At 38.9% G+C, this 24769-nt stretch overlaps 1 protein-coding gene across 1 annotated transcript in view; it reads right to left on the reverse strand.

The window, feature by feature from the left end:
- LOC128700401 (vesicle-associated membrane protein-associated protein B/C) overlaps positions 1-22720 on the reverse strand; it is a 132118-nt gene extending 109398 nt beyond the window's left edge. The window contains exon 1 of the mRNA XM_053793607.2: positions 22551-22720. Coding sequence (XP_053649582.1) covers positions 22551-22608 — 58 coding nt within the window. The 5' untranslated portion in view covers positions 22609-22720. The remainder of the gene's footprint in view (positions 1-22550) is intronic.
- Between the last annotated feature and the right edge of the window lie 2049 nt (positions 22721-24769).

Consider the following 24769-nt stretch of genomic DNA (forward strand, 5'->3'; position numbering starts at 1 on the left):
AGACTAGTCAATATCATGCCATAAGATACCAGAAACTGCTGGAAAAAGTGTAGAAGTCTTCAAGTGGAAACCAAACAAGCATCTTCACCAGGTGAAAGAACAACTAGGCTGTAATGGATAGGTGGGTCAGCGAGTCACCAGCATCAACAGCCTGGTTGAACAGGCAAGCACCAGACAAGCTGGGCACATGGCTGGGCTTCAAGAGTAGAAAAACTCTCAAAACTCATCAAAGGTAAAGATATATCTTGATTTTTTCTATCTGATCCACATTTAACAGTGGATACCACAGAAGCTGCATATGCCAATTTTAGCCTAATATATATTGTAAACAGTTTTTCTGTAACTCTTTCATACATCTGAAAACTACTTATATATAGTCATCACATGAATCTCATTCTATATGCTCTCCAGGTGGTAATTTTCATTTCACGTTGTGTATTTTGAAGACTGCATTATCGTATAATATATAATGTTTTTGTAGACAAGTGAAAGGGATATTGTGTATTACATATTATTCAATTTGTAATTAGCTTAAAGTGTTTCCATGTTGGCAGAAAGAGAGGTCTGACTGCCTGTCAGCTGCTCTACCATGTGTTAACTGTTTTGGCAGTACTGACAAGCTGTGAGTGTTGTCAAACTCCGGTTGGCAACCCACCCTCCCCCCCCACCTCTACATTACTTGCCAACCCAATTCTCTCTGCAGAGCCCTCTTGTGGGCAGGACAGGCCTGTCCCTGTTTATCCTCTGCTCACCATAACACTCATCATTTACATATTTTGGTAAATTATGTTTCAAATGGCAAGACCAGACACATTCTTTTCTCTGTAGAACTATGTTCCCAGGGTTTCACGTAGAATTAGGAAGATTTAACATTTTCTGGGCATTGTGAAAATGCTTTTTTATGGTTAAGGTCCAGAATCTTGCTCTTAATCTAGCTCACCCCCCCCCTCCAATCTATCAGAATCTGTGTACTGTTGTTGGGAATTGAATGTTAGTGATTTCGATGTTTCAGCAATTTGAGATTGTTGTATCTTTATGGAGGACAAGGTTTTGTCAACAGTTAGGTTCTGTTTGCATATACAGTATATCTTAGCCAATGGCTGAGAGCTGCTTGTTACTGCTGTGCAGTCTGATTTAATATCTTGTTTCATTTTATGATAAATGTTAGATTTAAATACTTATTCTAGTGTCCCAATCTTCTTTCTATATTGTGTCTCTTCACTTACCTGTCCATGCTCTCACATACTGAACAGTACTGTGCTAGCATACAGTACCATGCCCTCACATACTGGACAGTACTGTGCTAGCATACAGTACCACGCCCTCACATACTGAACAGTACTGTGCTAGCATACAGTACCATGCCCTCACATACTGGACAGTACTGTACTAGCACACAACAAGGCACGTACAATACACTCATTATTTACCTTAAAATATGAATAGTCTTAATGAAGGATGAGAGGCGAGTAGTATTTATTTATAGGAAGTCAGGTGTAGGTAACCAGTAGATGTAACCCACCTGGGCGACACAGCTATATATTTAATGCAGCCCAGAGCCATATTATTACCATCGACATACCTTGCTCACTGAGTTTAATCATTTCTAACAGCTACCTTTAGATGACATCATAAATGAAGGGAGAAGTAATGAATAATCCATGCCGAGAACTGTAAACAAATGCGGAATATGAAGGGGTGTGACTGGACTAAATGCAGATTCATACACGTTTTCTCTGGTGCTGGACCAGAGCTACCACACCTCCATAGCGTATAAACATAGCATGTTTCTATGCTATGTAGCATGTTTTATACTTATTTATTATTACACTGGCCGATTCCCACCAAGGCAGGGTGGCCCGAAAAAGAAAAACTTTCACCATCATTCACTCCATCACTGTCTTGCCTTACACTCCAGTTTTTAAACTGCAACATTAACACCCCTCCTTCAGAGTGCAGGCACTGTACTTCCCATCTCCAGGACTCAAGTCCGGCCTGCCGGTTTCCCTGAACCCCTTCATAAATGTTACTTTGCTCACACTCCAACAGCACGTCAAGTATTAAAAACCATTCGTCTCCATTCACTCCTATCAAACATGCTCACGCACGCCTGCTGGAAGTCCAAGCCCCTCGCACACAAAACCTCCTTTACCCCCTCCCTCCAACCTTTCCTAGGCCGACCCCTACCCCGCCTTCCTTCCACTACAGACTGATACACTCTTGAAGTCATTCTGTTTCGCTCCATTCTCTCTACATGTCCGAACCACCTCAACAACCCTTCCTCAGCCCTCTGAACAACAGTTTTGGTAATCCCGCACCTCCTCCTAACTTCCAAACTGCGAATTCTCTGCATTATATTCACACCACACATTGCCCTCAGACATGACATCTCCACTGCCTCCAGCCTTCTCCTCGCTGCAACATTCATCACTCATGCTTCACACCCATATAACAAGTGTTGGTAAAACTATACTCTCATACATTCCCCTCTTTGCCTCCAAGGACAAAGTTCTTTGTCTCCACAGACTCCTAAGTGCACCACTCACCCTTTTCCCCTCATCAATTCTATGATTCACCTCATCCTTCATAGACCCATCCGCTGACACATCCACTCCCAAATATCTGAATACATTCACCTCCTCCATACTCTCTCCCTCCAATCTGATATCCAATCTTTCATCACCTAATATTTTTGTTATCCTCATAACCTTACTCTTTCCTGTATTCACTTTTAATTTTCTTCTTTTGCACACCCTACCAAATTCATCCACCAATCTCTGCAACTTCTCTTCAGAATCTCCCAAGAGCACAGTGTCATCAGCAAAGAGCAACTGTGACAACTCCCACTTTATGTGTGATTCTTTATCTTTTAACTCCACGCCTCTTGTCAAGACCCTCGCATTTACTTCTCTTACAACCCCATCTATAAATATATTAAACAACCACGGTGACATCACACATCCTTGTCTAAGGCCTACTTTTACTGGGAAATAATTTCCCTCTTTCCTATGTACTCTAACTTGAGCCTCACTATCCTCGTAAAAACTCTTCACTGCCTTCAGTAACCTACCTCCTACACCATACACCTGCAACATCTGCCACATTGCCCCCCTATCCACCCTGTCATACGCCTTTTCCAAATCCATAAATGCCACAAAGACCTCTTTAGCCTTATCTAAAAACTGTTCACTTATATGTTTCACTGTAAACACCTGGTCCACACACCCCCTACCCTTCCTAAAGCCTCCTTGTTCATCTGCTATCCTATTCTCCGTCTTACTTTTAATTCTTTCAATAATAACTCTACCATACACTTTACCAGGTATACTCAACAAACTTATCCCCCTATAATTTTTGCACTCTCTTTTGTCCCCTTTGCCCTTATACAAAGGAACTATGCATGCTCTCTGCCAATCCCTAGGTACCTTACCCTCTTCCATACATTTATTAAATAATTGCACCAACCACTCCAAAACTATATCCCCACCTGCTTTTAACATTTCTATCTTTATCCCATCAATCCCGGCTGCCTTACCCCCTTTCATTTTACCTACTGCCTCACGAACTTCCCCCACACTCACAACTGGCTCTTCCTCACTCCTACAAGATGTTATTCCTCCTTGCCCTATACACAAAATCACAGCTTCCCTATCTTCATCAACATATAACAATTCCTCAAAATATTCCATCTTCCCAATACCTCTAACTCTCCATTTAATAACTCTCCTCTCCTATTTTTAACTGACAAATCCATTTGTTCTCTAGGCTTCCTTAACTTGTTAATCTCACTCCAAAACATGTACATCCTGAAGTCTACTTAACAGTCTTTTATCTACCAATACATAATCCAACAAACTACTGTCATTTCGCCCTACATCATATCTTGTATACTTATTTATCCTCTTTTTCTTAAAATATGTATTACCTATAACTAAATCCCTTTCTATACAAAGTTCAATCAAAGGGCTCCCATTATCATTTACACCTGGCACCCCAAACTTACCTACCACACCCTCTCTAAAAGTTTCTCCTACTTTAGCATTCAGGTCCCCTACCACAATTACTCTCACTTGGTTCAAAGGCTCCTATACATTCACTTAACATCTCCCAAAATCTCTCTCTCTCTCCTCTGCATTCCTCTCTTCTCCAGGTGCATACACGCTTATTATGACCCACTTCTCGCATCCAACCTTTACTTTAATCCACATAATTCTTGCATTTACACATTCATATTCTCTTTTCTCCTTCCATAACTGATCATTCAACATTACTGCTACCCCTTCCTTTGCTCTAAATCTCTCAGATACTCCAGATTTAATCCCATTTATTTCCCCCCACCGAAACTCCCCTACCCCCTTCAGCTTTGTTTTTGCTTATAATTTTGAAGAAAATATCATAGATAGATTAATGAAAATGTCTATATTAATGTAAAATAAGACATTTAATGTGCCCAAGAGTGATTATTATTACATATTATTATTACTATGGTGTTTAGACTAGAGGGACACTCTTAGCGATTTTACTGTGTACCTGCACACCAGCACAGTGTGTAGGCATGTTTAGGTACAGGTACACATTAGTATAATTATCAGAGTGCATACAGAATATGCAATAACTTTAAAACACTTAAAATTCTGGACATAATAGAGAGATGTTCTTATGGAGAATGTAAATAAACCAGGTGGAGCGCGCAGTATTAGAAAAACAGGGAGATGTATAGCGAGTTTTGGTCATAATTTGAAATCGCCGTATTAGTGTAATGCCATAAGGCGGGCCTTACTGCATAACACTGTCCCATAAAAACAAGAGAGATTACGAATAAATGGCTAGGTTGCCCATGGCTAACCAACAGCATACAGGTTGGCCATTACTCATCAAGCAATCAGTTATCCAGTTCCATCAGTAATCCAGCACTAATTTCGGGTAGCATAATTTCAGATTTCATCATTATCCTGACTCAAATTTCATCATTTTCCCAATTCAAATTTCATCATTTTCCTGACTCAAATTTCATCATTTTCCTGACTCAGAAATTGTGCAGATGGCTGTAAATCAACAGCAGCAAGCCAGTGGAGAAAGCAGTGATGAAAAGGAGATGATGTAGCAGTCTCTCTATTGACAGGTTAATTAACCCTTTGACTGTCACAACCCCAAATCCTGAGGTGTCTCCTGGTGTCACAAAAAAAAAAAAAAAAAAATCATGAAACGATAGAGAATCTTTTCCCGGTGATAACGACACCTAAAGTACGAAATTTGATGGAAAACTCATGGAATTACGCTCTCGCGAAGTTAGTGACCTCGGCAATAGCATTTACAAATCGGCGATTTCACCCACTTTGAGCCCTATTTTCAGCTAATTCCATTGTTACAGTCGACCAAACTCATAGCTATTTTTTTAGAACTCCATTTGTTCTGTCAATTGAGTAAAAGAAACTGCCCATTTACCGATTTCAACTACCAAATAGTGTAAAAGGGTCAGAAATTAGCAATTTGGGTCAATTTTACACAAATTAAAATATATGCCAATTTCAAAACAGGGTTCAATGAAGAATGCAGATATTCCTGGCTCTAAAACAACATATTCTTTGTTCAACAGTTATGTCTCCAGGCCCCTCTGATATTACTCTTGCTTTCTATTTTTAATTTTTATTCAAAAAAAAAAATTAGAAGATATACTGTTATGCAGACTACTGCTATATTGTAATAATTGTATAAATAATGTCAACCCATTCATTACTGCACATTAGAATGGCTAGTTGGACATTTATTGTTTACTCCTGAGCATCTGCAAAAGTCAAACATTTCCCTTACTTTGAGCTCCATTACAAGGTCCTTTTTATAGTAAAACCAATCAAAATCACCTCTATTTCTGTAATATGTTTTCCATTCTATCAAATGAGACCAAGAAAACGAGAACACAACCATAAATACTATACGAAAATACACCTCAAAGTCGGCGTTTTAATCCAAAAACACAATTGGAGTTTTTTTTTCTCATTATGCACCGTGTGCTGCAAGATTTTTTTTATACAGTGCACACAGACCCATTCTCTCACATGTGGGCCTACCAGCTTTCTCCTGCTTGATTTGAAGCCGCTAGAATATTTGAGTGTACTACATACGACAAACACACTGGCTCATAAGACGTATACGTATATACGACCGAAACAATCAAAGGGTTAAGTGTATTCTAACTAACCTAACCACTCTGTAATCTGGGAAACTCATTAATCAGACACACTACAGGTCCCAGTGATGCCGGATTAGTGATGGCTGACCAGTACTAAGATCCACGGATAAGAAACATCAATTTGAAAAGCAATAACAAAGATATTATTAAACATTACACATCAGTTCTCACCAACCTAATAAAGCTAAGCAATTGTACTATTCCAATATATTCACCAAAACAAGAGATATAAAAAAAGACCTGGAAGACACACTCAGATTCTAGGCACCCAGAAACTGAAAAAAACTAGGGATATTGTCCTTACTAAGCCAAATGAAACCCAACTACAGCCTACTGATACAGTTAACAAGATAAAAGACTTTCTCAACCAAAGGATCAAATCTTGCCAGCACAATCCCAGGTACCAATGCCCAAACAAGCGATTACTTAGACCAAACTCGTAGCTATTTCTTTAGAACTCCATTTATTCTATCGAGTACAAGAAACTGTACTCGATGTTCGGTTTTTACCAATGTTCAGGAGTAAGCAAATCACACCACACGTCCAATACACGTCAACTGGGGAGTCTAATATTCTTTCACTAGTGCACTGATATTATTTATACCATTTTTACAATAATGCATTAGTCTGCATAACAGTAAATTTTGTATTTTTTATATGAATAAAAAATCAAAATAGAAAGCAATAGTAATATAAGAGGGGCCTAGAGACGTGACTAATGAACAGAGGATATGTTATTTTAGTGCCAAGAATGTCTACATTGTTTATTCTGGACCCTATTTTGAAATTGGCATCTTTTTTAATTTGTGTGAAATTGGCCAAATTGTCAATTTCTGACCACTTAATTGGGTAGTTCAAATCGGCAAATGGGCAGTTTCTTGTACTCAACTGATAGAAAAAATGGAGTTCTAAAGAAATAGCTATGAGTTTGGTCAACTGGAGCAACGGAATTGGCCAAAAACAGGGCTCCAAGTTGGTGAAATCGCCGATGCGTATATGTCACCGAGACCGCTAACTTCGCGGGAGCGTAATTCAGTGAGTTTTCTACCAAATTTCGTACTTTTGGTGTCATTACCATCAGGAAAAGATTCTCTATCATTTCATAAGAAAAGCTCATTTTTTTTTTTCCAAAAATTTTGCGAAATAGAATGACAGTTTCAGAAAGGGGCTTGTGACAGTCAAAGGGTTAAGCCATAAACCACTCAAACCTTATCACCATGTTAAGGTGCCCAAACATCAAGGGACTAATATAACTGACAATGTGTTGCATATACCTAGAGGGTGTGAACTATCTAATTTATGCCTTTTAATTAAATTAAAGAATAATGATTCACCCCTGACTTACAAGGTCACATTTTAATTTTTCCTCCCTGTACTTGCTCTATGTAGATAACAGAGTTCAGACACACATGGCCCCCAAAGATAAATTCTGAGAATTTTTTTCTAAGTAAAATTAATATGCTGTATTTAAAAAAAATTGAATCAATGAAAAACTGTCAAGTTTTGGCATCCTTTACACTGTACATATGAATTAAAGAAGTATGCTCCTTTGTTATAAAGTAATTACTGTACTATTATGATCAGCATACTTTTGTCTCCATTTGAAAGATCAAGTCCAATACAGGAACAGGTCCGCCATCACAAATCCGGCAATCAGTTATTCGGCCCCTTCAGTTTTTTGGAACTAATTTTGGCTAGCATAATTTCAAATTTCCAGGGTCGCCACACCAACCTGCTGGTACTGTTTGGTGGTGCTACTTGCTGCATAAGTCATTCCAATTTCTTTTTCTCCGTTTATTGTTTTAACCTGCTTACTAAAGCCCTAGCCATGGTTCCAATGAATAAAAGAAATGCTTCTCATTATGTAAAGCACCTACACAGTACATTATCCATTAAAGATAAGGTGGCTTTGAAGCCACTGTCGGTTGCCATGAACTCAGTCTCATGAAGCAGGAGAATATGCTTTATTATTACACTAATATCAACACTACAGCTTATTTGCCTATCACAATTGATCTAATATGACATAATAAACAATATAAATAACATAAAACATGTTAAATACTCCAGAATAAATAATATTTGGCATAACACCGAGCAGTTCGAGGGAGGTATGAAGAGGATATGGCATACAAATACCATTCTCCTATCCCTGTCTTGGGGGCTTATATTAGAGAAAACTGAGTATAACACAGGGGTAACTGTGATATACACTCATACTGCATCATAAACCTGAAACAAATAAGTTATTTTCTCTATATAGATTATCACACATAGCAGCGTATGTGTAGAGAACCTAGGATAACCCAAAAAAGTCTATGTGGCTTATTTCTAGTACTGTACCTGGCTTGGGTTACCATATACGATTTTTGGTAAATATTTGATTCCCAGCCAGGGTAGAAACATTAGGCGTGTTTCTTTACACCTGTTGTCTATGTTTACCCATCAGTAGTTGGGTACCTGGGTGTTAGCCGACTAGTGTGGGTGTTATCCTGGGACACTGACCAAATTTTCTTGAAATGCTCAGCATAACAAGCGGCTTTCTATATAGTAGTATGTCACTGATGTCAGCTATGTCTGTATCCCATGTACATGTATGTGTAGTAAATAAAGATACTATTATATTATTAATTTCTCAATTGTTTGTTGGGTTATCTTATTGAAACTTGGGCAATGTATGATGGAAAAATGCTTCTTAACGTACACCAAAAATGAAAGAAATCAGACCATAAACAGCGGAGTTCACTTCTCAGCCATTAGCGGCCACTTAGCAGTACATTTTTGTATGGTTTTTATGGTTATATTCTCGTTTTCTCGGTCTCATTTGATAGAATGAAAAATATATTACAGAAAGATGTGATTTTGATTGCTTTCATGACAAAAAGTACCTTGAAATTGCACTCACAGCAGCAAAAATGTTCTATTCTTTAGCAAAGCTCAAGAGTAAACCGTCCAATACCTGTCTGCCTGTCAGATCAAATTCCAATACGGCGTCAAGAATGGGTTGACATTTATACAATTATTACAATAATGCAGCAGTCTGCATAACAGTAAATCTATTTTTTTTGTGAATAAAAATTCCAAATGGCAAGCAAGAGTAATATAAGAGGGGTCTGTAGCTGTGACTAATGAACAGAGAAAATGTTATTTTAGTGCCAGGAATGTCTGCATTGTTTATTCTGGACCCTATTTTGAAATTGACATCTGTTGAAATTTGTGTGAAATTGGCCAAATTGCCAATTTCTGACCACTTTATTGGGTAGTGAAATAAGTGAATGGGTGGTTTCTTGTACTCAGTCAACAGACTAGAAGTAAATAAGTTTATTCAGGTATACACAAATACAGCTACATCGATTATCATACATAGTAGTGTATGTATAGACAAAGTGACTTATTTCTAGTACCTGGCTTGGGCTTGTCATATGATTTTTGGTAAATATTTTTTTTCTCGGTTGTTTGTTGGGCTATCTCATTGAAACTTGGGCAATGTATGATGGAAAGATGCTTCTTAACGTACAACAAAAATAAAAAAGACGAACGATAAATAAGGGAGTTCATTTTTCAGCCATTAGCCGCCTCTTTGCGGTATATTTTCGCATGGTTTTTATGGTTGTATTCTTGTTTTTTTTGGTCTCATTTGATAGAATGGAAGACATACAGTGGACCCTCGCCTAACGAACACATCGCATAACGTTAAATCTGCCTAGCGATACATTTTAACGCAAAAATTTTGCCTCGGCTAGCGCTAAAAAATTCACTCGACGCGATTTGTTTGAGGCGCGTCCATGTGCGCCCTGAGCCCGCCTCACTTGTTTCGTGGGTGCCAGTGTTTACAAGCCAGCCACCGCGGTCACTTCCAAGCATACAATCGGAACATTTCATATTATCACAGCCTTTTTAGTGATTGCACCTGCAAAATAAGTCACCATGGGCCCCAAGAAAGCTTCTAGTGCCAACCCTACAGCAAAAAGAGTGAGAATTACTATGGATATGAAGAAAGAGATCATTGCTAAGTATGAAAGTGGAGTGCATGTCTCTGAGCTGGCCAGGTTGTACACAAAACCCCAATCAACCACTGCTACTATTGTGGCCAAGAAAATGGCAATCAAGGAAGCTGTTCTTGCCAAAGGTGCAACTTTGTTTTCAAAACAGAGATCGCAAGTGATAGATGATGTTGAGAGACTATTATTGGTGTGGATAAACGAAAAACACATAGCAGGAGATAGCATCTCTCAAGCGATCATATGTGAAAAGGCTAGGAAGTTGCATGACTATTTAATTAGAAAAATGCCTGCAACTAGTGATGATGTGAGTGAATTTAAGGCCAGCAAAAGTTGGTTTGAGAGATTTAAGAATCATAGTGGCATACATAGTGTGATAAGGCATGGTGAGGCTTCCAGTTCTGACCACAAAGCGGCTGAAAAATATGTGCAGGAATTCAATGAGTACATAGACAGTGAAGGACTGAAACCTGAACAAGTGTTTAATTGTGACGAAACAGGCCTGTTTTGGAAGAAAATGCCAAGCAGGACCTACATTACTCAGGAGGAAAAGGCACTCCCAGAACATAAGCCTATGAAAGGCAGGCCTACTCAGTTGATGTGTGCTAATGCTAGTGATGATTGCAAAGTGAAGCCTTTATTGGTGTATCACTCTGAAACTCCCGAGTGTTCAGGAAAAACAATGTCCTCAAGGTTAATTTGTGTGTGATGAGGAGGGCAAACAGTAAGGCATGGGTCACTAGAGACCTTTTCTATGACTGGTTACACCATGTATTTGCCCCCACTGAAAAATTACCTCCTGGAAAGTAAATTGGACCTTAAGTGCCTCCTGGTATTAGACAATGCTCCTGGTCATCCTTCAGACATGGCAGAGCAACTTTCTGGGAACATGAGCTTCATTAAGGTCAAGTTTTTGCCTCCTAATACCACTCCTCTCCTGCAGCCCATGGACCAGCAGGTCATTGCAAACTTCAAAAAATTCTACACAAAAGCTATGTTTGAAAGGTGCTTTGTAGTGACCTCAGAAACTCAATTGACTCTAAGAGAGTTTTGGAAAGATCACTTCATCATCCTCAATTGTGTAAACATTATAGGTAAGGCTTGGGAGGAAGTGACTAACAGGACCTTGAACTCTGCTTGGAAGAAACTGTGGCCAGAATGTGTAGACAAAAGGGATTTTGAAGAATTTGAGGCTAACCCTGAGAAGCCTATGCCAGTTGTGGAATCAATTGTGGCATTGGGGAAGCCCTTGAGGTTGGAGGTTAGTGGGGAGGATGTGGAAGAGTTGGTGGAGGAGGACAATGAAGAACTAACCACTGATGAGCTGCAAGATCATCTTCAACAGCAAGAGGCCAGACCTGAGGAAACTCCTCCGGAGGAGGGGATAGAGAAATTGAAGAAGTTGTCTACTTCAAAGATTAAGGAAATGTGTGCAATGTGGCTTAAAGTGCAAACCTTTTTTGATGAAAATCACCCTCACATAGCTATTGCAAGCCGTGCTGGTGACTATTACACTGACAATGTTGTGAAACACTTTAGGAATGTCATAAAGGAACGGAAGGTACAGGCCTCTATGGACAGATATGTTGTGCGATAGAGGTCCAGTGACTCTCAAGCTGGTCCTAGTGGCATTAAAAGAAGGGAAGTAGCCCCAGAAAAGAACTTGCCACCTCAAGTCCTAATGGAAGGGGATTCCCCTTCTAAACATTAACACCATCCACACACTCCCCTCCTCCCATCCCATCAATCATCACCAGATCTTCAATAAAGGTAAGTGTCATGTAATTGTACGTCTTCTTCAGTTTGTGTGTATTAATATTAATATTTCATGTGGTAATTTTTTTTTTTTCATACTTTGGGGTGTCAGGAACGGATTAATTTGATTTCCATTACAGTGGTCCCTCGATGTTCATAATTAATCCGTTCCTGGAGCCGTTACTATAAACGAAATTTACGATTTACGAATCAATTTTCCCCATAAGAAATAATGTAAATACAATTAATCCGTTCCTGACACCCAGAAGTATTAAAACAAAAAAATTTTTAACATGAAATATACATGTAGTACATAAACAATACAATGGGAAATGATGAATGAAACATTAACAGCATAACACTTACCTTTATTGGAGATTCTTCTTAGTGTATGGGAGACTGGAGGAGGAGAGAGATTGGATTGTTTATAGTTTGGAAGGGGAATCCCCTTCCATCAACACCTCAGGTACCATTTGCTTTTCTGGGGTTGCTTCTCTTCTCTGTTTCTTAATGCCACTAGGACCACCTTGAGAGTCACTGGAGTCCTGTCTCACAAAATAACTGTGGAGAGAGCTCTGTTTCTGGAGTCTCTTTAACACTTCCCTAAAATGGCCCAAGACTTTGTCACTGTACATGTTGCCAACCTGGCTTGCAACAACCTTGTTAGGGTGATGTTTCTCCATAAAGCTTTCCATCTTACCCCACATAGTAAAAATCTCTAATTTCTGAAGAAGGCACCTTCTTCCATCTCTCTTCCTCCTCCTCTGCAGCAAGATTCTGAGCTGCGATGTGTTGCTCTTCCTGCTGAAGCTCTTGCAGCTCCTCAGTGGTGAGCTCTTCATTGTGGTCTTCCACCAATTCTTCCACATCCTCCAAACTCGCATCCAACCCCATGGAACTCCCCAGTGCCACAATTGATTTTACAACAGACATAGGCTCATTAGGGTCAGTCCCAAATCCTTCAAAATCCCTCTTGTCGACACAATCTGGCCACAATTTTCTCCAGGCAGAGTTCAAAGTCCTGGTAGTCACTCCCTCCCAAGCCATACCTATAAGGGTTATGCAGTGGAGGATGCTGAAGTGTTCTCTCCAAAATTCCCTTAGGGTCAAGTGAGCGTCTGTGGTCACAGTCAAGCACCTGTGAAACATTGCTTTTGTGTAGATTTTTAAAGTTTGCAATAACCTGCTGGTCCATGGGTTGGAGGAGAGGAGTGGTATTCGGGGGCAAGAACTTTACTGTGATGAACCCAAACTCCTCGAAAATTAGGTCATCCAAGTTTGGAGGATGAGCAGGTGCACTGTCCATTACTAGCAGGCACTTGAGATCCAATTTCTTTTCCAGGAGATACTCCTTCACACTAGGGCCAAACACTTCATTGAACCACTCGACGAAAATTTCCCTCGTGACCCATGCCTTACTATTAGATTCCAAAGCACACACAATTTACTCTTCACAACATTGTTTTTCCTGAACACTCTGGTATTTTCAGAATGGTACACTAGTAATGGCTTCACTTTGAAATCCCCACTAGCATTAGCACAGAACATTAGCATCAGCCTGTCTTTCATAGGCTTGTGTCCTGGCATTGCCTTTTCCTCTTGTGTAATGAAGGTCCTCTTTGGCATTTTCTTCCAAAAGAGGCCTGTTTCGTCACAATTGAACACTTGTTCAGGTTTCAGTCCTTCAGCCTCTATGTACTCCTGGAATTCATGCACATACTTTTCAGCTGCCTTGTGGTCCGAACTGGCAGCCTCACCATGCCTTACCACACTGTGTATGCCAGTACAGTTCTTAAATCTCTCAAACCAGCCTTTGCTGGCCTTAAATTCACTCACTTCACCACTATTTGCAGGCAATTTCTTTACCAAATCTTCATGCAACTGCCTAGCCTTTTCACAAATAAACGAAGTCATAAGATTATCTCCTGCTAATTGTTTCTCATTTATCCACACCAATAATAACTTCTCAACCTCTTCCAGTACTGGTGATCTCATTTTTGTCAGCATAGTTACTCCCTTTGCAACAACAGGATCCTTTATTTCCTTTTTCTTGGCCACTATGGAACATAAGGTTGTGTAGGGTTTCTTATACATCCTGGACAGTTCGGCCACATTTGTACCACTTTCATATTGTTCAATGATGGTTTTCTTAAATTCAATCGTATTTCTCACCTTCTTTACCACAGGCTTGGCACTAGGAGCTTTCTTTGGAGCCATGGTAGCTTATTTAGTACTTGCAAGCACTAAAATAAATGGAATATTATGAAATATTTCGCTGGAGCACGTGAGGGGACCTTCGCTCACTGGTAAACAATGCCAGACCGGCTGCCGCCCTGGCTCACACTGTGGGTACGCGTCCCAGACGAACTATGACTCGCGAGTCAACCTATGAAAAGCGAGTCCATGTTTATACGAAAATACCCCTATGATTGGCGAATTTTACGATTGCCGGGAACTACGAAAAGCGGGGCACCACTGTATTTCTTATAGGGAAAATTAATTCGTCTAACGATAATTTCACCTAACGCTGAGCTCTCAGGAACAGATTAATATCGTTAGGCGAGGGTCCACCGTATTCTGTTTTAATCATACTTCATTATTCATTCAATTACTCCGATATGGTAAACATGAGGAAATTAAAACTTCATTAGAGTAAAAAACAAATTCCAGCCACACAATAGAGCGCCAAACTAACGTCAAAGACCTGGGAGTGATCATGTCAGAGGATCTCGCCTTCAAGAACCATAACATTGTATCAATCGCATCTGCTAGAAAAATGACAGGATGGATAATGAGAACCTCAAAACTAGGGATGCCAAGCCCATGATGACACTCTTCAGGTCACTTGTTCTATCTAGGCTGGAATATTGCTGCACACTAACAGCACCTTTCAAGGCAGGTGAAATTGCTGACCTAGAAAATGTACAGAGAACCTTCACGGCACGCATAACGGAGATTAAACACCTCAATTACTGGGAGCGCTTAAAGTTCCTGAACCTGTACTTCCTGGAATGCAGGTGGGAGAGATACATGATTATATACACCTGGAAAATCCTAGAGAGACTAGTACCGAACTTGCACACGAAAATCACTCTCTCCGAATCTAGATAGATTCAGATTCAGGAAGGATATAGGAAAGCACTGGTTTGGTAATAGAGTTGTGGATGAGTGGAACAAACTCCTGAGTACAGTTATTCAGGCCAAAACGTTGTGTAATTTTAACCCTTTGGGGGTCGACAGGTCCTCTCAGAGACTTGTTCTCAGGGTTGGCCAAATTTCAAAATAAAAAAAAAATATTTTTTTCTTATGAAAATATAGAGAATCTTTTCCCGATCATAATGACACCAAAAGTTTGAAATTTGATGGAAAACTTACGGAATTATGCTCTCGCGAAGTCAGCGGTCTCGATGATGTTTACGCGTTGGCGATTTTGCCCACTTTGAGCCCTATTTTCGGCCAATTCCAGTGTACTAGTTGACAAAAAATCATAACTATTTCGCTAAAACAATATTTTTTCTATCAAATGAGTAATGAGTACAAGAAACCACCCATTTACCAATTTCAACTATCCAATAAAGTGGTCAGAATTTAGCAATTTTGCCAATTTCATACAAATTTCAAAAGATGCCAATTTCCAAATAGGGTCAGGAATAAACAAGAAAGACATTCCTGGCACTAAAATAACAAGTTCTCTGTTCGTTAGTCACATCCCTAGGCCCCTCTTATATTTCTTTGGGTTTCCACTTTGAATTTTTATTCTTACAAAAAAAATAAGATTTACTGTTATGCAGACTACTGCATTAGTGTAGAAATGGTATGAATAATATTGGTTCACTTGTGAAAGAATATTAGACTCACCAATTGATGTGTATTGGACACTTGACATGATTTGTTTACTTTTGAACTTTGGTAAAAATCGAACATTTCTGCTACTTTGAGCTCAATTTCAAGGTACTTTTCATTGTAAAACCAGTCAAAATCATCTCAATTTCTGTAATATGTCTTCCATTCTATAAAATGAGACCAAGAAAACTAGAATACAACAATAAATACCATACGAAAATACAGTGCAAAGTCGCCGTTTTAATCCAAAAACATGGTCAAAGTTTTTCTCATTACGCACTGTGTGCTGCAGGATTTTTTTTTATACTGCGCACACTGACCACAGACCCATTCTTACTTATGTAGGCCTACCAGCTTTCTCTCACTAGATTTGAGGGCACTAGAATTTAGGCGTACTAGTACATCAAAAACCCTGGATCGTATGACGTACTAGTACGTCCGAAACCCCCAAAGGGTTAAAAATAGGTTAGATAAATACATGAGTGGGTGTGAGTTGGACCTGACTAGCTTGCGCTGCTGGGTCTGGTGCCGTGCTCCTTCCTTGAGTGGAGGTGACCAGACTGGGTGGGTCATTGGGCTAATCTGGGGGGGTGTTCATTGGGCTAATCTGGGGGGGAGGGGTCATTGGGCTAATCTGGGGGGGGGGGGGTCATTGGGTTAATCTGGGGGGGGGGGGTCATTGGGTTAATCTGGGGGGATGGGGGACATGGACCTGCTCTGCATGGGTCAGTAGACCTGTTGCAGTGCTCCTTCTTTCTTATGTTCTTATGAAAGCAAAAGACTCGACAGACGATGCAACATCCCCCCAATGAAAACCAGGGGTGTCACTAGCATACCAAGAGACAACACAATAAGTGTCAGGGACCCAAGACTGTTCAACTGCCTTCCAGCATACATAAGGGGGATTACCAATAGACCCCTGGGTGTCTTCAAGCAGGCACTGGAGAGGCACCTAAAGTTGGCACCTGACCAACTGGGCTGTGGCTCGTACGTTGTATTGCGTGCAGCCACCAGTAACAGCCTGGTTGATCAGACCCTGTTCCACCACGAGGCCTGGTCACAGACCGGGCCACGGGGGCGTTGATCCCCAGAACTCTCTCCAGGTAAACTCAAGGTTATTGCCTATGTGAGTATCCTTTACCCAATCCACGTTACCAAACCCACGGGACATCCATAGGCAGACACAAGGTGATTAGGACTGTCCTTTTCTAGGCCACTGTCTATGGGCTATATGCCCAACACCAGTGAGTATCCATCAGCATCACGTGTACAGTCAAATGTGATATGCTGAATTATATACGTACTCCTTTGGGGCAAATTGTAATGTCTGTACTCACTACTCAACAGCCACTGTGGACACTGCTACAAAAACTACAAAGGCGATTCCAGGGATAAGCTGCTGAAAATCGTGCTGTTAAATGATAAGTACCACTCTTTGTTATCATGTGTGTATCATCATGCAGAAAAGTGTACTTACCTAAGCAGTTCCTCCACAACTCCAAACAGTGGTTTTAATAAAAAGTTGCTAATAATTCGTTACCATCCTTACCAACTTCAGATATCTAAATAATGACACTAAAAATATAAATTTTCTTCCATCTTAACTAATTTATTAGCATTACAGACAAATCACAATACAGCCTCTCCTCACTTAGCAACATACTCTTTTACTGACAGCTCTGATATACGACCAGCTCTCCAATCGGTATGCAAACCTAAGTAATGTATATTAGAGTTGATTTCCTCTATTCTGTTTATTACTGTATACAGTACACTGCTGTATAAACATTTAAAAATTTACTAAAAATGTTATAAATGGTGTAAAGGTGACATTAAAAAAATCTAAAGATGGTTGACACAAACCCACTACCAGTACAGTATGCTCCTCGCTTAATGACCAATTTGATTACCGACCTACTCTTAGGAACGGAACCCCATCATTAAGTGATGAGAGACTGTATACAGTAATCAAAATCCTAAATAAAATTGTCAGTGCAAGCAATACCTATTTATGTATTTAACCTTTTCAGGGTCAGCAGGCCCTCTCCTAAACTTGTTCTCAGGGTTGGAGATTCTTCAAAAAAAAAAAAAAAATCTTATGAAATGATAATCTTTTCCTGGTCATATTGACACCAAAAGTATGAAATTTGATGGGAAAACTTACGGAATTATGCTCTCGCGAAGTTAGCGGTCTCAACAATGTTTATACATCGGCAATTTCGCCCCCTTTCAGCCCTATTATCGGCCAATTCCAATGTACAAGTTGACAAAAATCATACCTATTTTGCTAGAACTCCATTTTGTCTATCGAAAGGGTACAAGAAACCACCCATTTACCGATTTCAACTAACCAATGTGGTCAGAAATTGGCAATTTTGCCAATTTCACACAAATTTCAGAAGATGCCAATTTCCAAATAGGGCCCAGAATAAACAAGACAGACGTTCCTGGCACTAAAATAGCATTTCCTCTGTTCATTACTCATGTTACCAGGCCTCTTACATTTCTTTTGTTTTCCACTTTGAATATTTATTCTCACAAAAAAAAATAGATTTATGTTATGCAGACTACTGCATTTGTGTAGAAATGGTATAAACAATATCAGCGCACTTGTGAAAGAATATCAGACTCGCCAGTTGACATGTACTGGACGCATGGCATGATTTGTTTACCTTTGAAGTTTGGAAAAAATTAGAACATTTCTGCTACTTTGAGCTCAATTTCAAGGTACTTTTCATTGTGAAAGCAATCAAAATCATCACAATTTCCATAATATGTCTTCCATTCTATAAAATGAGACCAGGAAAACTAGAATACAACCATAAATTGCATACAAAAATACAATGCAAAGTCGCTGTTATAAACCAAAAACAGTCGGTTTTTTTTTTCTCATGCACTGTGTGCTGCAGGACTTTTTTTTTTATACTGCACACACTGACCACAGACCCATTCTTTCATATGTAGGCCTACCAGCTTTCTTTCGCTAGATTTTAAGGCGCTAGAATTTATGCGTACTAGTACAGCACCAACCCTGGCCTGCAAGCCGTATTAGTAGGGCACCAACCCTGAAAGGATTAAAGTCAATCTCAAAAACCACAATATTTTGATGAAAGGGGAAAACAAACTGCAAATATAGAATAATTGAAGGAAAAACTCTTTCAACCATATAGGTGGCTGAAAAATGGGTTGCTAGGTTCTTGGACATCCAGCATTTAAACCCACCTCAATGCTGAAATGACAAAAGGGAGAGGGAAGGAAGATGAAAATGAAGGCATTCTTAAACACTTTTAACCCAAGAAAGCTATGTAGTACACCTTATTACCACTGGAGATCCCCCCCCCCAGATGTGGCTCACAATTGCCAACAAACTTCTAGGTGCTGTAATACACAATTCTAGGCAAACTGGCAGCAGGTCTTTAGCTAATGAACCAAATGTTCTACAGAGCTACAAGATATCTATCTGTAAAAGGGTTAGTAACTGAATGAAAAATGTGAACAAAGCAACAATATTAGCTAGTCTGATAGACATACCAATATCCCAACATCACTGATCAACGTCTCTCCTTTAAACTATATTGTGTAACTTGTGTAGTTTTATTATATCATGTTACTAACTTCTTGCTATATACTCTTTGGACAGGCCTTTCTTTCCCTATGAATGTTGTATCTTACAGCAACTGATATTCGTCAATTACCCTACAAATACACATGCATGTACTGAATAATGTCACTATATCATGGCTAGAACATTAAACAAATAACACAACATTCTCACCGTCTAAGTGTAGGTTATTAGTAGCCATATATACTGTAAAGGCTAATCCATCAAATTTTATGTTTCTGTATTTCTATTGTATATTTTTTTTAACATTGAGATTTCTCATGGCAGTTATGGACAATGCAAGGTTATGGGGATCAAGATTCATATCCCATCACCACCCACTCATGCAACATTTGGGTATCTTTACCATGGAAATGCTGCCAGCCAGTGACTTCATCAGTCTAATACAAGGAAGGACAGTGGAAGACAAGTAGTAGTTTGAGGTAATCAGCCCCTCAGCCTTGAAATGATGAGTTCAACCCATCAGTTTTGATAAAAATACAGCATGTATGTGGAGAAGGGGCTTATATACTGTCAAAAGGCGAGACAGAACAGTTGTAGGCAGAATCACCATTTAATACCTGTTAGACATCATCTTGGGATCTTGATACAGGGAATTCAACACCTGCCTAACTTATAGGCATAAACTACCCCTTCTAGCAGATTTTTCCACGAGTGATGCAACCTACAACTGCTTCGTCTCATCTGTCTGCAGTATATAAGCCCTTTCTCCATACATATGCTATACTTTTATGAAGATTTATGGGCTGAACACAATCTCAAGGCTGAGGGACTGATTACCTTAAACTCATCTTCCACCATTATTCCTTGAATCTTACAAATGATGCCACTGGCTGGCAATTAACAATGCTGAAAAATTCTTTCAACTTCAAATATGTATTAAATTAGGCATTCCTATTCTCATATACTTGCATCCATAATCAAGTGTTAAAAAAATAGTCTGCCTGCTTATTTCCCATTCAGTAATACCATTGCAAACACGTATCTACTCTTGATTCTCAAATTCAGCCACTCCCATTTCTGATTTAGTAGTGTCATTTTTCAGATGAAATTAATGTTGAGAAATCAAAATATTGTCATTGCTTCAAGTTCTTGAATTTAATGTCATCTAATGTTAAAATATTTTACCTATAAACTTACTAAAGCCCAAATAATTTTTCTTATAATTATGTACAATAATATAGTCAATCTACTTACATATACATTCATTATATACTCATTGGTTCAATCCTATTTGTTCGCATTTAATGACCTTAAATACATACATGTATTGTTTATTGCCTTTATATGTAGTCTAAAGTTAGGCTCAAGATTGCTGAAATGCTCTGCATAACCATGAGCTTTTTATGTGCACTCAAGTGTCACCCATTTATGTATAAACAATGTATTACGTAGAAATAAACTTGAATTTGAATAAAGATACACAAAAGTTGGAGACGTCTTATTCTTCAGCTTGTCAGTTTGCTAAACCATTTACATACCTACATGCCAATTTTCAACGCAAATTTTAAATTTTGCACCAAAACTAAAGTATTCCTAACCTTTTTAAAATTTACTTTTAAGAAAAAGGGTTATTTTACTTAAATTATCTAAGAATTTCCATAACTTTAGAAGTTTTCCTTGAAGGAAGGTGGAAGTGATTAAGGAATATCTTCAGGTAACTTATTATGAATAAATGTAGATATAATATAATGTCAGGTTTGTTTAATAAAGTTTAGCTATGCTATTTCAACAACTGTTTAAGTATGAGCTTTCAATATTTTCCAAGCATAGTAAAAAAAAAAAAAATTATAAATCGCATTTTTAAGTTTGTATCATTTAGGTAAATGCCCACAGGTAAGCTACCTAAGTATATTAAATAGAAAAATGAAGGTGGGTATGGTAATATTTCCTATTTCCACAATAATATGAAAGAATTAGTTACTATTTTCATGCCTAACAAAAAATTATAAGATAGCCCAACTAACCACTCTCGAGTACATTCACCCCAAAAATTTATCCAAAATTCCTAGTAACATCAGTAGCTGCCACACATTAATGCTTAAGTTTTCCCTCAGTACAGGTCATGGACCAGCTGTGGGGGGCGTTGACCCCCTGAAACCCCCTCCAGGTATACACCTACAGATGCAATGTAGAAAACAGTGGCACAACACCGAGAAAACAGTATCACCAGCTATTGCAACATCTTACAAAGAAAACTGTCTCAATAAATAACCATCAAACAACCTGAGCATCAAGACTAACAGCCCTTCAACTAAGACTATAATAAAAATTTTTTCAATACAGTACTTTTTATTTTCGAATTTCATAAAACTATTGCAGTATGAATAGAAGAGAGCAAATTTAAATCATACAAAACATTTAAGGATAAGTAACTTCCATTACAGTTACTAATAACAGAATAACAGAGCATCGGGGAAAAAAACACACAAGACAGTGACCATAAAACGATTCTTCAGCAAGTAGCTGTCGCTCGAGGTTCAGTCAAGGCCGCACCCCAGAGCATGAAGTTACGTTTATTTAGGTACACAAATACAGTTACACAAATTATCATACATAGTAACATATGTGTAAATTACCCAGGATAACCCCCAAAAAGTTAGTGACATTTCCATTAGGGTAAGATTACGTTAGTTGTGAGAATACTAGGTGTGAGGTGCACACACTAACAGTCTGAGTGTACAGATAGTGGAGTGAGGTGAGTGGAATGTAAGAGTTGAGAGAAACATTGACCATCACTACAACTGTCAAGGAAGATCAAGGACACACCTGCTGCCACTCACCATCTTACTGTGTAACACACACCAGCTGAGCCAGTCAAGCTGGCCATCATGCCCAACACTATCCTAGCTTATCCTAGCCTATCCTAGCCAGTCCTAGCCAGTCCTATCCTGTCCTAGCGTGAGGTGTGATAGTGGAGGTGCTGAACACCTAGCAGCGGCCACCTGACTCACCTACCACCCACTACAACAATGTTAAGTGAGGATCCAGCTGGCAGGTGGTGCTGAGTGTGAGGATGGGAGAGGTGTGCAGCATCCTCCCTGACTATCATAACCAGATAAACACACTAGTGGATTAAGATGGCTCCCACACCGCCCAGACATACAACACACATTACAACACCTACCACACAACCCACCTTTAAATTTGAGCTCCTGAGAGGGCTCTAAGATCAACACCTGCTCCGCTTTCGCCATGACTGTGTTAATCAGAGAGGGAAGTAGGTGGTGAGGAGTAATATGAGTGGTGGGTGGCGAGAGTGCTGGCTGCTGACGACAACCACAGCGCTTGCGCCAAACATTGAAGTGTGACGTCACTCACACCACTGCTATGACATGCAACTTATAACAAACATTATCATTATTCTCACCTATTATCATCTCCATCACTCCCCTACCTCTCTCATACCCACCATAATATTACCCTCTTAATATATCCTGAGTCTGGGTCAAGCTATATTATTATCTTCTTTATAAATCAAAGGTTTTACTAAATAAGTCAGTTGGTCTCTAAAATAGCTTGTAGTTCCTACATACTTCTCTTATCATATATATATATACACTCATACATTACACCCAGTTACCATACAACAACTACATAAATTAAATAAACATCACCTAGTAGATTGCTATTCAAAACCATTGTCTTAAAAAGTCTCTATGATTCCTTAAACAATTTATATATCAAAAACACTTTAGTGAGGTTTATGAAGGTAATCTATAAATCCTTACACACACCGTATTATACTTTTAAACGTTATTTTCAAGGCGTATAAATATTTTAATCATACATTGCTGATGAATTTCAATTCTTTGGCCCTTTATACATGTCATCATTTGTATGAATTTTTAAATCAGTTATTATTATTATTATTATTATTATTATTATTATTATTATTATTATTATTATTATTATTATTATTATTATTATCCAGTATTGGGCTAGGAAATAAGTGAGCTACTCAAGTCCCAATATGACTCGGTTTTTAGCGAGCCGCTAACCAGTCGAAGACCTAAATTAATTTTTCATAAAAGGGACAGAATTTGGTAGACTCGGACCTATCTGTTATTATCTTGACACCAAACGACTTCGATAAGGCGATAAATGGCATGCCCATGCACTCTGCCTAGACACATGGAACTCCGTATTCATCAAGAACTGCAAGACAACCCTATCATATGTTTTTAATATCCTATGGAGAGGGAGCATGGACACAGGGGTCGTCCCACAGCTGCTAAAAACAACAGACATAGCCCCACGCCACAAAGATGGCAGTAAAGCAATAGCAAAGAATTACAGACCGATTGCGCTAACATCCCATATCATAAAAATCTTTGAAAGGGTTCTATGAAGCAATATCGCCACCCATCTAGATACCCATCAGTTACACAACCCAGGACAACATGGTTTAGAGCAGGTCGCTCCTGCCTGTCCCAACTACTGGACCACTATGACAAGGTCCTGGATGCTCTAGAACAGTGGTTCTTTACATGTTTCGTCCTATGACCCCCCGAGACTCTTCAGGGCATTACCATGACCCCTATAATAAATTTGTGAAAAAGTAAGATAAAACAAAATGATAGAAAGACCATGGTTTATTGAAAATGCCACAGAACAAAAACCCTGAAAAATTCCACATAGCCTCTACAAATGGCAGAACATTGCAAATTCCACAGAACTACTGATCATCATCGGACCGCCCACAGGATGGGTATAGGGTGCATAATAAACATAAACTAAAAAACTATTGAACATCATACAAAACCTACTTCTCATTCACTCAGTGGGAGGGTTGAAATTGTTTACAGGCATAAGACTATCAAAGCGAGAGGCGTGCTTAATTTATTTATTTATTTATTTATTTACAATTTGAGCATACGTACAGAGGTACAAAAAAATACAGATAAGAGCAGCATGCCAAAGCCACTTATACTATGCATAGCATTACGGGCTGGCTTAAAATTAACTAAGCAATGATGAAATCAGTGATAATACATTATTGTAAACAGATAACTATAAAGCACAAGTGAGTATTACAAAGACAGGTCATATGGTTGCATGCATTGTTGTACATTCAGTCGTATGGAGTATTATGTTAGGTAGTGTATTTAAAAAATAATAAAGTTAGATTGGGTTTTAGGTTTAACATTTATGTGATATAATTGTGAGAAACATTTAAGATATACAATTTATAAGATTAAGACACATGTGCAACATCTGGGTATCTTTATTGTAGACGTTTCGCCATCCAGTGGCTTTATCAATACAAATTCTAGGACATAACTTGAAGACAGTAGAACTATGTACAGAAGATGAGGTAATCAGTCCCTCATCTTCTGTACATAGTTCTACTGTCTT

This window comes from Cherax quadricarinatus, chromosome 71, assembly GCF_038502225.1.
Source record: "Cherax quadricarinatus isolate ZL_2023a chromosome 71, ASM3850222v1, whole genome shotgun sequence".
Classification (NCBI taxonomy): Eukaryota; Metazoa; Arthropoda; class Malacostraca; order Decapoda; family Parastacidae; genus Cherax; species Cherax quadricarinatus.